Source organism: Haliotis rubra, unplaced genomic scaffold (genome assembly GCF_003918875.1).
Source record: "Haliotis rubra isolate DU_JTF1 unplaced genomic scaffold, ASM391887v1 Scf1960, whole genome shotgun sequence".
Lineage (NCBI taxonomy): Eukaryota > Metazoa > Mollusca > Gastropoda > Lepetellida > Haliotidae > Haliotis > Haliotis rubra.
Genome location: NW_025765959.1, coordinates 67,501 through 83,264, shown reverse-complemented (window position 1 = coordinate 83,264; position 15,764 = coordinate 67,501). Strand labels below are relative to the sequence as shown.

Sequence of the window (15,764 nt, the reverse complement as noted above, 5' to 3'; positions counted from 1 at the left end):
CCGACAGTGGGAACCGTGACAAGCGCCATGTTGGCTGTAGAAACAGATAGGAACCGTGGCAATATGTAAAACAGTGGGAACCGTGACAATATGTAAAAAGGAACAGTGGGAACCGTGACAATATGTAAAACAGTGGGAACCGTGACAATATGTAAAACAGTAGGAACCGTGACAATATGTAAAACAGAGGGAAACCGTGATAGGTAACCATGACAATATGTAAACAGTACGAACCGTGACAATATGTAAAACAGTGGGAACCGTGACAATATGTAAAACAGTAGGAACCGTGACAATATGTAAAACAGTAGGAACCGTGACAATATGTAAAACAGTGGGAACCGTGACAATATGTAAAACAGTAGGAGCCATGACAATATGTAAAACAATAGTCGTGAAATATGACAATATGAACATGCAATATGTAAAACAGTAGGAACAGTAGGAACCGTGACAATATGTAAAACAGTGGGGAACAGACATGTCTATACCATCCCAGTATGTAACTGTGTAACTATGTCACTGAAGAAAACAAACACAGAGCAAATCAAATATCCGAAGCTTTTGATTAAATTAAAGAATTTTGGATGTGCTATGATGGATGACACATTTCTGACAGATTAGCCATTACGCACCCAATGTGAAAAAACAACAGTATTGACAGATTTAACGCCGCACCTTCAGGAAGTTATTCAGAATACTGTTGGATTAATTGGTCGGTTTGTTGTTCAACGTCTCACTCAGGAACTTCCCAGCTGTATGGCGACGGTCTGTAAATAATGGCGTCTTGGCCACACAATCTACTGGTCAACAGTTGATATATCCAGCCTGACCACCGGATCCCGTTAGTCGCATCACGACAAGCATTGGTTTGCTGGCCATTAGTTTGAAGTCTGATCGTTAGAGTAGAACCTTCTTAAAACATTTGACATGCTTAGACTCAGTATGGCTGTCAGTACGGATATTGCAGACAGTAATTACTTACACGCATATCTGAGCGATCCCCACTGCAGCCTCCACGCCAGACCTTTGGGCGTGTATCTGATGACTTGGTTGGGGAACCAGTAATGCGCTCGAATGTGTCTATCATGTCCTGCTTGTACTTGTCGTTCTTGGTGAGCTTGTAAAACAAAACCTGTAACGAGAAGGACTTATGTACTGTAACTGTGTGAATCTCGGAGAAAAGGAAAGATAACAAAATTACGTTCTTCTTTTTTCTGGACGACAATTCAAATGTTGGCATATGAAAATAACAAGAATACCTTGCATATAAACGCATATGGACCGGATTGAACTCTATGTATGGTAGGTTCAATGAGATTAACCCTCGCTTAGACCAATACCTAGGTCGCAGAGGAGTATTATGGATATATATATATAAATAAATAAATATGGTGGTTGGGGTGTTTTTCTTGCCCCTAAGATTAATAAAACCTTCCCTGTGTTTCTATCCTTTTGGTTTGGCCGTGGCTATGTCCCGGCAACGCGGATTTTCACTTTCATTTGTTCATGTTTTTGAGTTCGTTAGCATGGCATTAACTATGGTGGCTGATTTGGGCCATCGCTTTCTCGCCTTAAAATTCGGAGGCGAGAAAGCGAAAAAGCGATATCACGAGACGAGAAAGCGATAACACGAGACGAGAAAGCAATGACAGGAGACGAGAAAGCGATAGCACGAGACGAGAAAGTGATACCATCATGCGGGAAAGCGAGAAAGCGATAGAGCGAGAAAACGATAGAGCGATATACCATGGCGAGAAAGCGATAGAGCGAGAAAGCGATAGAGCGAGAAAGCGAGTCAGCCACCATAATTAACAGTCTTCGTATTGTTGAGGAAACGTTCTTGTCTCTGGCATGGAAATGCCAGCTATTCATAAAGGTTCAGAGATATCTGAACTGCACTCGACAAGACTAAGAGATTAAAATCCTCCCCACCCCCCCCAAGATTTCGACCTGCACAGACAAGAGCGACTTTCAGGGCTTTTGTAATCAAATTCATTCTGGTTAGAACCTATGTCTCTGTGATAAAACAGAAACACTCGGAATTGAACTGGCTCACACATAGATCCGAGACCGTTTTACATCGGTGCACCGACGTCTGGTTGACTTTTGACTGGGGAAGAAGGCCTGGGAATTGTAGTTTGTAAATCCGTCTTGAGGAAGGCAGGTTAGAGTTAGCTTCCTTTTGTTAAATACTTCCTTTGACCATAGGCCTCTTACATTTTGATCTTCACTCAAACAAGATAGAAAGCAAGGAATGCATAAATACGTCAGACATGCGCCCTGTCTCAAGTGCATGTAAAGAATAACGTACATTGTTGGCGGCCTGGTTGTCGTCCCAACTCATGCCCCACGCCTCGCCAGGCTGGTGATATTTCTCAGCCTCTGTCAGGTATTTCTTGTCTCCAGTAGCCTGATACAGCCACAGTCCGGCCCAGGCGTGCTCGTCCGTGTTGTTCGTGGACCTGCAGTTCAGAAGTGTCATATCCACAATCATACAAAACACAAGGCGTTTAAAATCCACAGTACTTCACAGGTATGTTAACACATTCTTCATTAGACTAATGCTTAGTCTCTGAATATATATATAAGTTCAATAGTAACAAACAAGTCCAGAGACCAGAGATTCAGAACCTGGGGAAATCTAGATTTGCCTTATTTAGGGCTTTAGCATTGCATGGAGGGCTAGGAAGTAGGGAAAATAATGAGGTTCAGGGACTGTGAGACAGACTAATTCTACATGTACGTTAACACATACTGTCGGTTGTCAATGTGGCTATTAAAAGACAACGAATAAAAATTGTATAAAGCAAATATTTCCAGCATTTCTAAAACACGTCTCCCCGCCAATGCTTTAGTTTACAACTTACGGGTAGAACTTGGCGGCAGCACTGACACTCTGACTGTAGCGACCTTGGTGTTGCATGGCGAAGTCATATAGGTCCTTAGCATGACTGAGGAGCTTCCTGGAGTAGGCGGGATCTGTCCATATATACAACATAAGAATGACTTTCGTATGACCTGTCCAGTAGACTCGAGTGAACATTATTTCACAAGAGCTCCGGGTTTGTATGATGGGCTACTTGAACAACATAACCCGTCATACTGGGTATAGATCACGAGAACCATCACTGGATTTGTATATGTGCACAATATAGTCATGGGCTATATGACAAACGTGAAATTCGATGGCCGCACATGGACTAGAGGAAGGTGGTTTACAGTCGAAGTCTGAATTCTAGTACTTCTATGCGGGTTCTAACTCAACCAAAGACCACAAATTCTCCCCCTTCTGAACCGCCTTGTTACATAATCCAGTACCTAACATAGGGTTCTCCATTTTGATGTCGGAGGTTTGTCGAGATTGTAGAATTCTTTATAAACAGCGTTGTTACACCTAGCAGTTTCCCTCCCTCGTACTTCAACAGTTAAGTCAGAATATCCTGTCTATGTTATACATTCATACAAGTGGTAAATCTGTTTTATTTTTGTTTTGTGTTATTTGTATTGAGGCCAATAATAGGAAATTCCATCTGTTGTATGCGCACAGAAAACACATAAAAATACCTTTGTCCTTAAAGGCCATTGAACCAGCGGCCATTGCAGCAGCAGTTTGTCCAGCTACGTCACTTCCGGGACTGCTTGCGGTTATTTTATAAGCGGGTCTGGCCATTGTCATATCTTCGGGTCTTCCCCAGTAGTTGTGATCAGCGTCTCCGTTTCCGACCTTCAGAATGACGTACAAATGAAACTATGGTATACATGTTTCACAATTGAGTCCTCGATGAAATTTCCCTTTATTTCAGAATGTGGTGTGAAGCCCACTTCTGGAGTCCCCGCCGAGATATTGCTGGGATATTGCTAAAACGGCTTAAAACCATACTCACTCACTCACTCTTTATTTCAGAATACATAGCTACAAATAGCATGCGCTAACTACTCATTATATGTAAGTACATTTTTGCTTGTTTAACGCTGTATTCTGATATATTCCAGTTGTGTGATGGTGTATTCTGATATATTCCAGTTGTGTGACGGTGGTTGGTAATTATACTAGTCTGAACAGACACGGGAGTGACTGACATCATGATCATCGATCAAAACCATTGGGACATCATGATGCCGTCTACCAAGACACTGGACCTGACCACCCTATCAATTTAGCCGCCTCTTGCGACCATATAGGTTACTTTAGACCTATGGGAATTCCCATGGGTGTTACAAAAATGGTAAACTACTTGACTACCTGTTGAGTTTGGTAGCTTCTTAGCAGTTTGGGAAGTAAGGGTGTTAAGGAAATATATAGCTTGGTTTGCTGTAGGGCATATCCTCTCAAAGGGACATTCGACAAAATACACAGCCCCATCACATGGAATCGATCTCGAGGGGTTGAAAACGACCAGCGTCCACTGACCTGCACATACAACTCATTTTTCCCCGTGTGGCACTTCAGGAGGTAGTCGAGCGGCCACTTGATACAGTCGTACATGTGGTCCAGCTGACCGGACTTCTGGTAGGCGTCCTTCCACTGCAGCAGACTCCAGGTCAGGATGGTGGTCGAGAAGGCCATGGGCAAGTTGAACTTGACATGATCTCCGGCTGAGAATATGGAACATTGAGGATATTGGAAATGAAATTAGTGAGTGACAGTTGTAAATGACGATATGAACAGACGAGGTTTCAAAGTGGTTTTATTGCAGGAAGGAAGCACACACTAACAAATGTCGTTAGGCCTATGTACTTTTGTGTTGATATGTACAGTACGTGGTACCCATACCCATTTGCTAGTTCTTGTGAGATCCTGCCCATGGTTTGTCTTGTAGGCCTAAGGCGGAGACATACCTCAAACCCACATTTTATATAGTGGTCCACACTGTCATAACCATCCCCTAGTTTTTGTGACGTCCTGCCAATTTCTTCCCCGTCACTTAAGGTGGGGTCCTTCCCCATTTCCATCTTTCTACACAGTGGTGCTTACCGTCATACCATCCTCCAGTGAGGTCCTCCCCTTTAGCCCCCTTGTCCCCCAGGGCGGAGTCTCCTCTCCAGGGAATCCTGTTGGACGGTGGGAGTTTCCCGGATCTCTGAGCCTCGTAGAACAGGATGGACTTGAACAAAACTTCATCATAGTTGTATTTGGTGCCTCCAGCTGTTAAAGATACCATTGCATTCTCCTAGAAACACCATCGTTCAGGTCAATAGTTCAAGTATCAATACATGAAAGAGGACATATATAAAGGCCGTCGAAAAAATAAAGGGTAAGACAATTACAGACGTAATAACATACCGACATAGACTTGGCAGCTATTTTGCTCCTAAGAGTACGGCCATTTGTAAGGGGAGTAAAAATTGACAAAGTTTTCCTTTTGTTAAAACTATGCGTTTAAGAATAAGTTGCCCTTTGGTAGATGTGGTGTGGTGTGGTGTGGTGTGGTATGTACACTGCCAGAGTAAGTGAGGGATTTACAGTTTTAGGTCTCATTCACCTCAGCATCACCTCAGTCATAAAGCGACTACACAGCATTCTACATTCTCACATTTTCATGATTACATTAAACTTATCATTTACTGTAAAACTTACCAACCTACTAATGTGTTAATTGTACAAGACAGAATATGTACTGACTGTTCTTGATAGCTGGGTAGTTTCCATCGTCGTGTCCCAGGTTAGTCAGAGTGGCAGTGGCAGTAGGAGTCTTAGTGCCGGCGTGGTTAGCGAAGAACCGCAGCTGGAGGGTGCTGCCTTTGGTAAAGAAGACCTTGTCTTGTCTGTTGATCAGGGTCCACGACTTGCCATCAGCTGATTTAGGCCCTATGACAGCACCTGACACCTAATGACGTAATATACATATATACGTATCTCGACGTGACGAAGTCAGTTACGGAGTTTGTCTATCCCGTAAGTATGGAAACCTATTTCGTTAAGTTAGATACGTGCACATATCTATCTAAGTAGAACCTGCGCAAAACAGTTTGCACAAAATGCCAAATCAGCAATCCTGTCTGTCTGTGGAGAAAATTGAATATGAACCTGTCAGTCCAAATTAAAGTAACTGATTATGCACAATCTAGTGATAACAAGTACGGGCAATCCTGTGACAGCGAGTATGGATACTCCAGCAATACGGAGTATGGACAATCATTTGAATGTACGGTGGACGTATTTAGAAGTAAGATGCGTGAAATAGCGTTGACTCATGAGCTCAAAGGTTCGGTTACCATTCACGCTACTCGTCTCCTTCTCTCGGAAACACGGATCTGATGATTATATGTTCAGACAATATTGTTACTTACGTCCATCTTGTCAACTGCAGTAGACCAATGAATGTCCACTTTCCATCCTTCAATTTGCTCAGTGACCGGGAACTCGAACTGGGCCTCAAACCTGTTGCCCCAGTCGTTGAAGACCTTCATGGTGTTAGTTGTGGCAACCTCTCCACCCCCGATACCATTGTGAGCTGATGTGAATATTGGACCATGTCAGTATATGTTGATGTAAGTAATAATATAACATAATAATATGTCGAAATTAGCCGCACACAATATTTTCTTTCTGTAGGTCATTTGGTTTGCTACAAAAATATTTCAATTACAATGCGGCCGAATGAACGCCACAACTTCCCATGTACATATGTAGGGGCATGGTGTAGGACAAAATAGACACAGGGCAAGGCTCTGCTCATAGTTAGCATGGAGATGCAATGCCATACTCACCACAGACAGACGCACACAGACAGACGCACACGGAGACGCACAAACACACACGCACCTAGGCCTAAACACAGTGACACACACACTCACACACACACCCTCAACCCACTCTCTCTCACAATCACCCACCCCACACCCTCACACACACGCTCTCAAACACACACATACTCTCTCACCCCCCTCACACACAATCCCTCTCACACATACACACTCACTCACACACACACACCACTCTCACACACACACATACACACACTCACAAACACACAACACTCACACACACTAGGGCCACAGACACACACACTCTCTCTCACACACACACTCTCACTCTCTCCACACACACACTCTCCTCACTCACACACACACACTCTCTCTCTCTCACACACACTCACTCTCTCTCTTACACACTCACGCCCCCTCACACACACTCTCTCTTCTCCCTCTCTCACACCCTCCACTCTCACACACACATACTCCCTCACCTCCACTCACACCCTCCTCACAACAGTCTCTCACACACACTCAAACACATCCTCACTCTCTCACACACACACTCTCACTCACACACTCCCTCACTCTCTCACACACACACTCACACACTCTCTCTCTCTCACACCTCACACACCCTCTCTCTCACATACACTCACTCACACACTCACACACTCTCACACACACTCTCTCACACACACCTCACTCTCACACTCTCACACTCACACACTCTCACACACACTCTCACACCTCACTCTCTCACACACTCACCCTCACTCTCACACACACACACCCTCTCACCCACACTCTCCTCACACACACTCACTCTCTCACACACCTCACACACCCTCACTCTCTCACACTCACACACTCACTCTCACACACATTCTCTCACACACACACACTCACTCACACACACCCCTCACACTCACACACACTGTCTCACTCTCACTCTCTCACCACTCTCACTCACCCCCTCACTCACACTCACCTCACTCACACACCACACACTCACCCTCTCACAGACACTCACACCCTCACTCTCTCACACACACCACACACACTCCTCACTCTCTCTCACACACACACCTCACCTCTCTCACACACACACACTCTCACTCCCCTCACACACACACACACACTCACGCACTCTCTCACTGCACTCACACACCCTCACACACCCACATGCACACACCTCACACACCCACCTACAAACAGGTCCTAGCTGTCACTACTTACTGACTTTAGTTGATCTTCGGAATCTTGACGATGGGATCTGGATGGCCGGAGTTATGATTGTTACTGCCGCCAGTAGAGGTACCGCCTGTGGACCCACTAGACCCACTGCCAGTCATGCCTTCAACCGTCACGGTAATCTTGGGAGTTGCATCTCCACTGGTCGACCCCGTGAAGTCCAGACACAGCTGATCACCCACGTGCTCGTCAGCGTTCCATTGCTTGTTCGATAAAATGAATTCCATTCCAGTCTTCTTTTGAACGTCAGCTGTGCCGCACTGTTGTTGACAATATATATGTGATGAGTGTAATATCAAAAGGCCCAATCGGTTTGTTCGTGGCCTATTTCAGGAAGGCGGTAGCCTGGTGATTGAAGTGTTCTCTCGTCATCCGGGTTCGATTCTCCATATGGGTACAATGTGTGAAGTTTATTTCTGGTGTCCCCTGCCATGAAATTGCTTAAATACTGCTAAAGGACACACAGAATCATACTATTTCACCATCGTTTTATTATTTGCATTTAATAGTTCTAGAATGGATCTAGGCTGCGTTATTTGATTCCTAGCGATAGTTCACCTTCTCCGACTCTATCATATGAGTATGATAAAGTTGAAAGCGACACAGAACAGTATAAAACCTTGAAACAAATGATCCAAACGTTACTTACATTTATACTGGAAACTTCTTTATCAAAGTTCAGGTGCACCTTCCACGAGTGAAGCTCTTTTGTTATGGGGATGCATGTCTTGGCTTGGAAACCTCCGTTCCAGTGGTTGCCCACAGTGACTGAAATGTCTGCCCCGCAGAGGGCGACACTAGTTGCCAGCAGCAGTAATAGCATCGTGAGACTACAACAAGAGGTGGCCATATCATTGTATCACTTGAAGCAAAAATGCTCAGTAGCATTTCGTGAAAGTAGGTTTTGAAAATTAATATATAACATCACCTGTCCCTTACGAATGTAACATGACATATAATAATTTGATCAATAGTCAATCAACCTCTGAACCTGTATTAAGACATTTAATGAAGTGCACATATCGGTAAAATATCGACAGTACCAAACAACGAAATTGTGACCACATGCTTCTGTTTGTTTCATATACATACAATTCAGAAAATAGAAACAACAGAAAGGACAGTTATCGTTAGTTCATTACTTCAGAAACAATAGCATTTCTTTACCCAATTTGTTTAATTTTCCACCCTTTCATGGAGCTTCTCTTACCTTGTCCAGTCCCGTGTGTGGCACCTGGCCAGATGGTGTGGTCTACTTTATGTAACATTTACAGATAAAGAAGCTATTGCGTTATTCCTTAATCACGGGCTACTATCATGGCATTCTTATAACAGAAGATAACCGTATTAGTAATAAACTATTTATAAAGGTACTTGGTCGACATATGCAAGGTAATACTAGTACTGTCTAGGAAAAAATGTTTCAGGTCAAAAGATTTCAAGGCCATGTGTTTAGTTTGTATAAAGAATGTTATATGTCAGTGTTTACGTATAATTGATTTGCCGAACAATCTGTTTTCCTTTAAAATATAATGTATGTATAATAACATATCATAATACAAAAACGTGGTTGTCCATTCGTCTGAAGTATCACACAATCACTGTTTTAAGGGAGTGCATGTATCTAGAAATGTAATATGCATTACAGTGAATTCATCGTATTGGGGTTTGTTTAACATGTGGAAGAAAACTATGCTTATCCTCAAAATACAGTGTTTCTAAAAGACTGAGAGTTTGTTGGGCATGAGCACGCCATTTCCTGGTTTGGAAAATCGATGGCTTGGGTGACTTGCCTAAATACAGGTAATGCCCTCTGCACCTACCTGGACATCAGGGTATAGATAGAACAAACAAACACCAGGAGCACTGTGTACAAGCACACCAATGGGGCAGCTTTGTTTGTGATCAGGACTTTGAATGTTGTAACCTTGATCATGCACTATAACAAAGAGTCACTTGACAATCTTAAGAATAATCGGGTAAGGCTACTGGACCATAAGGCAAAAGTTAACGTTTTAAAGTTCAAATCACCCCTCTTGTCACATAGTCTGGTGAAGAGTTTTCACCGTTACACATCGCACAAACGAAATACTTCAAAGGCGTTTAGAAGTGAGGTGAGGTGAGGTGAGGTGAGGTGAGGTGAAATTGGGTTTAACATCGTGCTTGAGAATATTTCGTGACGACGTACATGTGTATGTATGTGCGGCTGCTTGTACTAGCCCAGACTGAAGCTGGTTTTATAGTGCTAGCTCACTGAGATACCATGCCGCAGTGAAGCATGAATACCCCACTCAGACACAGTATACTGACTCCGAGCCGACCAGTCCTTGTTGTACCCATTAATGCCGAGCGCCAGGCAGGGACCAACAAGTACCATATTTTAACGTCTTTTGGTATGACGCGGTCGGGGATCGAACCCGCGACCTTCCGCTCTCCGGACGGACGCTCTAACCACTACACCAAGGAGGCGGCCCATTTAGTAGTTGTGAAGACTTCTTCAGGTGGACAATGTCATTATACACTTGAAGAAGGGACAAGAACTAGCTTAGGAATGTCGTGGTTAACAAATAAAGACGTTGTTAAGCACAAGATTTGTCTTGTACATCTACAAGAGCGTTGCTACGACGTAACAGGCTTTCGCATATGTACGCTTTTCTTAAGGCAGAGTGCTGCTTCGTCGTTTCACGCTTCGCACATGAACGCTTTTCTAAACGTACAGCGTTGCTACGACGTAACAGGCTTCGCACATGTACTCGTTTCTTAACGTAGAGTGCTGCTACGTGTCTACAGGCTTCGTCCATTACGCCTTTCACAAGTGCTGCTTCTGAGTTTACCACGGGCAATTGTCCAAGTATACATACCAAATTATTAACATAATTTCATATAATGTTCATTGTTCATAATGCTTTCCAGCATTATTTTACCTATTACGTTAAACAGAATTTTATCTGAACTTGTTCAATGTTTCTGCAGGTAGACCTACGCCACCATGTTTCATCAAAAGCTCAGAGTGAGTGAGTGAGTTAAGTTTTACGGTGCTTTTAGCAACATCACGGCGGTGAACAGCAGAAATGGGCTTCACACATTGTACCCATGTAGGGAATCGAACTGGGACTTTCGGCGCTTTAACCACTAGCCTACGCCACCGCCCCTCAAAAGGTCAGAACCTGTCACAAATTATAAGTCAAGGAAAAGAGGAATATTTTGCGAGACCAGGTACGCGTTCTAGATACTACAATAAGACCAATCATTTGTTTCATGTATGTACCTGTGCACGTTCAGTGTCCGCCCTAAATACTTGGACAGCATGTTGCTGGCAGTAATGTATGTACATCCAATGTACAGATGACATGCCCAGTCAGGAGTGTCAAGAGACTTGACTCACTATATAAGGTATTACGTCCCGACTGTAGGTAGCGCCGTGCCGTCTCCCGTGGAATAATGACCTACACGTGGCGTTTACTTACCGGCTTGGTGCTTATTGTTGGCGCACGTGGTGCTGAGTTTGGAGACAGTGGAAATGGTGAGTGTGTTGACCAAGATGTTGAATATTATTTCAAAAACAGTTGGCATTAAACCCCCCTCCCTCATATACTTGCTCGTCGTATCGCATTGAAACACATGTGTAGTATGTTCGTATCTTCTCATATCTACATATATACTTCAAGTCAGTAGTTAATGTGACTTAAAACGCCCGTTTCTGATGTTCCCGTTGACACATGTCATCGGTTCCCAGTTGCGCAGATCGATGCACATGCTGTTGATCACTGGATTGTCTGGTCCAGACTCGATTGTTTACAGACCGCCGCCATATGAGTGCGGCGTAAAACTAAACTCACTCTGATGTCCCCTGCCTTGATATTGCCGTGATATGCTAAAAGCGGAGTAAAACCATACTCACTCACTCACTATAAGAAACGAAGGCAGTTGGTGAAAACAATTCACTACAGTGGATGAATTATGCCATATGGAAAAATGATGATGTCACAAACAGCAATGCCACGAGAGGGCTGAGAGCGAAACTGACACAGTCAGTAGCTCGTGTGTCTCCACCTTGTACACTGGTGGAGGCCTCGACACCTTAGACCCTCGGAGGTCACTATACGTTGCGAGAGATCTGGGAGTGGCATCTCGTACTTCAGGAATGACATGCCAGTATTCACCCCATGCTGTAGGGAGATTTCCACCGAGACATGCTTGATTGGTTACAGTTCAGGATAACACATTTCCATTGTTCTGAGCCATACACGACCGCCTCCGTGGTGTAGTGGTTAGAGCGTCCGCCCGGAGAGCGGAAGGTCGCGGGTTCGATCCCCGACCGCGTCATACCAAAAGACGTTAAAGTATGGTACTTGTTGGTCCCTGTCTGGTGCTCGGCATTAATGGGTACAACAAGGACTGGTCGGCTCGGAGTTAGTATAATGTGTCTGAGTGGGGTATTCATGCTTCACTGCGGCATGGTATCTCAGTGGGCTAGCACTATAAAACCAGCTTCAGTCTGGGCTAGTACAAGCAGCCGCACATACACATACACACGCATGCACGTCGTCATATGAGCGAAATATTCTCAAGCACGACGTTAAACCCACTTTCACCTCACCTGAGCCATACACTATAGCACAACATCATGTTATCTTACGTCTCACCAAGGCTGTTCTGTTGTATCCTGGCTAAATGGTCGTTTGACCATTTCGTCTCATTTGGGTATCTCGTAGCATTCAACCAATCAACCGGGGTGGTGCCTACTGTAGCCGTTATTCCAAGATCACGACCCCCGATATCTACAACAACATTGACACGTAACGTTCACTCCGACGACCGTAGTGAGTGAGTTTAGTTTTACGCCGCACTCAGCAATATTCCGGCTATATGGCAGCGGTCTGTAAATAATCGAGTCTGGACCAGACAATCCAGTGATCAACAGCATGAGCATCGATCTGCGCATTTGGGAACCGATGACATGTGTCAACCAAGTCAGCGAGCCTGACCGATCCCGTTAGTCGCCTCTTACGACAAGCATAGTCGCCTCTTACGACAAGCATGGGTAACTGAAGACCAATTCTAAACCGGGACCTTCACGGGTCCCGACGACCGTAAATACGTAGCCTTCCGTCAGATCAGTTGCAAGGAAACAATGCCTCATTAATGAAGAGGACTTTCATCCACTCATCTTCATGCTGTCAATATGGACGTGTCCTATACACACTAGAATACAGACTTTGTTATACATAGATGGAATATTACAAACTAGACTATAAACACACACCAATTTATGCCAGACAAACATTTAGTTCGTTTATTTCTTGACAAGTTAATTTTCAGGTGAAGCTTCAGTTGTGAGCCTCAGGACAATCTACAATATCCTGTTTGGACTGAGGGCACACCTACCACCACAGACCGCCGGTCCTTACTGTGCTGTCTGTTGTTTCATTCCGAATCTGTTAGAACGACAAAGGTGCAAGAACAGAAGCTGTAACAACCCCAATACGCCGTGTCTGCTTCAAGGTACCGACAACTGAGATGATGCCAGGCAGTGTGTGAGTGAGTGAGGCTTAACACCGCTTTGGACAGTATTGTTGTGATAACACGGCTCATCAACTTAAAGTAGAAGGGAAAACACAGGTCCGGTGCCAACAGGAGCATTGGGGATTCGTACCAAGAAATACGGAGTCCTGCAGTGCACTCTTATAATCATGTCCACTATATATATCTCTCTCTTATTAATAAAATGTGATCACGGATTGCATATGTTTTTTCGTAGGTTGTGTTCTGCTCGATTTGTCGCTTCTGTGAATTACTGTATAGTAAAGGTAAATATATCTGGGTATGTAAATATATGGGTGAAAGTCACAGAAACTACCAAAATAGTGCGAACACCACATGAACAGTTTCGCGGTTGAGCGCATGCCGGTATGCAGAAAGGGAGGCATGTTGTGTTGAATACTCCGGAGCCCGATGGATGGGTACGTGTAACCTGTACCCTCAATAGGCTGTATCGGATGGGCATCCAGGCTTTGTTAGACTTCTTCCTAACAACCTCTGCTCATGATGGAGGCCATTTAATGGACTGAAAAATTACTGATTATTCACTCCATCAAAGAGCAAAAATTGTCCTCCATATTCCAGGCTGGACGAGACTATAAGATAATAATATGGCTCAGCAGCTTCTTTAGTTCAGAATCCAGTAGAGACACAGCAACGCATATTTCTGACTGCAAACAGTCAGTTCTTTTTGCAAATGAATCGGAGTGATTTCTGCAGTCTCATTGGTAAATGGCATCGGAACCCTGAATGTGCTATGAAACAAACTGGTTGCATACGAGCTGTAAATACAGAATTTCCCTGATTCCTACTGAAAGCCGTACATTTAGATTGGTTCCCGTTCGTTCCTTGCTATGAAAGGCGAGTAAGTGTAACTGGGGATACTTAGGCCCACTGTTGGCATTCGTCACCACTCGCCCCTTTCCGTAACATCCTATTCGGCTTGTCCCGGAATAACACGTGTTGGTCACGAATGCACTGTCGGCAGATTGGTAGGGAGAGTGTTACGTAAATATCACTGTTAACTGTTGTATTTAATGATCGTATACAATGTCATGTCTGTTTATATGGGAACATCGAGTATCCAGATATCGTTCTCTGACATCAGCGGTTGTATCCTAAACAACATGTTGTTATTCCAAGTAGTTCCAACAGTATTCGGCCCGTGACGATCCGGGTTAGAATTGGTCTTCAGTAACCCATGCTTGTCGAAAGAGGCGACTAACAGGATCGGGTGGTCAGACTCGCTGACTTGGTTGACACTCGTCATCGTGTCCCAATTACGTAGATTGATGCTCATGATGTTGATTGAATCCCAAGTGAGTAGAATGATGCTCATGCCGTTGTGTGGTCCAGACTCGATTATTTACAGACCGCCGCCATATGGCTGGACTATTGCTGAGTGCGGCGTAAAACAACAAACCAGCCAGCCATTCAACAGTATTCTAAATAACTTCATGACCTTTCAGGCATGGCCTCCACATGGACATCGAGGGAGGTCTATGATATTCTGGTTCGAGTGCTGTCATCGTATCCTGGCTTCATCAGACGACCTACTGACCATTGTGCGCTGTGCTGCCTGATACCGGACCCTGACAAGCGGCAACAGTGTGTAGATATGTACTGCAATTCTGGCACTTCATGCGACAGGTAGAAGAAACTAGAAGCCCCATAATTTGACATTCATCCGCAATGAATTCACATGTTCATATGGAGTACAGTCGTAAGTGGAGGTGCAGTTATAATTGTAGGTGTAAAGTTGTAAGTGAAGGTGTGCAGTTATAATTGCAGGTGTAGAGTTGTACCTGGAGGTGTGAGTTATAATTTCACGTGTAGAGTTGTACCTGGATGTGTGAGTTATAATTTCACGTGTAGAGTTGTACCTGGAGGTGTGAGTTATATTTCACGTGTATAGTTGTACCTGGAGGTGTGCAGTTATAATTTCACGTGTATAGTTGTACCTGGAGGTGTGAGTTATAATTTCACGTGTATAGTTGTACCTGGAGGTGTGAACTGTGAAACTGCGAATGGCTCATTAGATCAGTTATGGTTCCTACGACGATACAATCCTACTTGGATAACTGTGGCAATTCTAGAGCTAATACATGCACAAAAGCTAATACATGCACATTCTACTCACTTGGGATTTCACGTGTAGAGTTGTACCTGGAGGTGTGGGTTATAATTGCAGGTGTAGAGTTGTACCTGGAGGTGTATAGGTAACTGCTGGGACTGGTGTGGAGGTGTGCAGATATAACTGCCGATGTCCA

General features: G+C 44.1%; 2 protein-coding genes across 2 annotated transcripts in view; one reads left to right on the top strand and one right to left on the bottom strand.

Annotated features, from left to right (window-relative positions):
• Nucleotides 1–14: 14 nt before the first annotated feature.
• Nucleotides 15–9,238, bottom strand: LOC124274934 (endoglucanase 4-like; the record flags this gene model as incomplete). The annotated part of the gene is made up of 12 exons (XM_046710311.1): nucleotides 9,164–9,238; nucleotides 8,603–8,783; nucleotides 7,939–8,213; nucleotides 6,295–6,458; nucleotides 5,627–5,831; nucleotides 4,979–5,149; nucleotides 4,415–4,599; nucleotides 3,568–3,727; nucleotides 2,871–2,982; nucleotides 2,315–2,465; nucleotides 986–1,135; nucleotides 15–34 (listed from the first exon to the last, which is right to left on the bottom strand). Coding segments are annotated over exons 4-12 (1,274 nt in total), but the record flags the coding sequence as incomplete, so codon positions are not given.
• Nucleotides 9,239–11,324: 2,086 nt separating this feature from the next.
• Nucleotides 11,325–15,764, top strand: part of LOC124274933 — a 5,084-nt gene continuing 644 nt past the window's right edge. Inside the window, exons 1-4 of the mRNA XM_046710310.1 lie at nucleotides 11,325–11,476; nucleotides 13,276–13,470; nucleotides 14,964–15,500; nucleotides 15,667–15,764. The exon at nucleotides 15,667–15,764 is cut by the window's right edge and continues 644 nt beyond it. Coding sequence (XP_046566266.1) covers nucleotides 11,395–11,476; nucleotides 13,276–13,470; nucleotides 14,964–15,148 — 462 coding nt within the window. The 5' untranslated portion in view covers nucleotides 11,325–11,394 and the 3' untranslated portion in view covers nucleotides 15,149–15,500; nucleotides 15,667–15,764. The remainder of the gene's footprint in view (nucleotides 11,477–13,275; nucleotides 13,471–14,963; nucleotides 15,501–15,666) is intronic.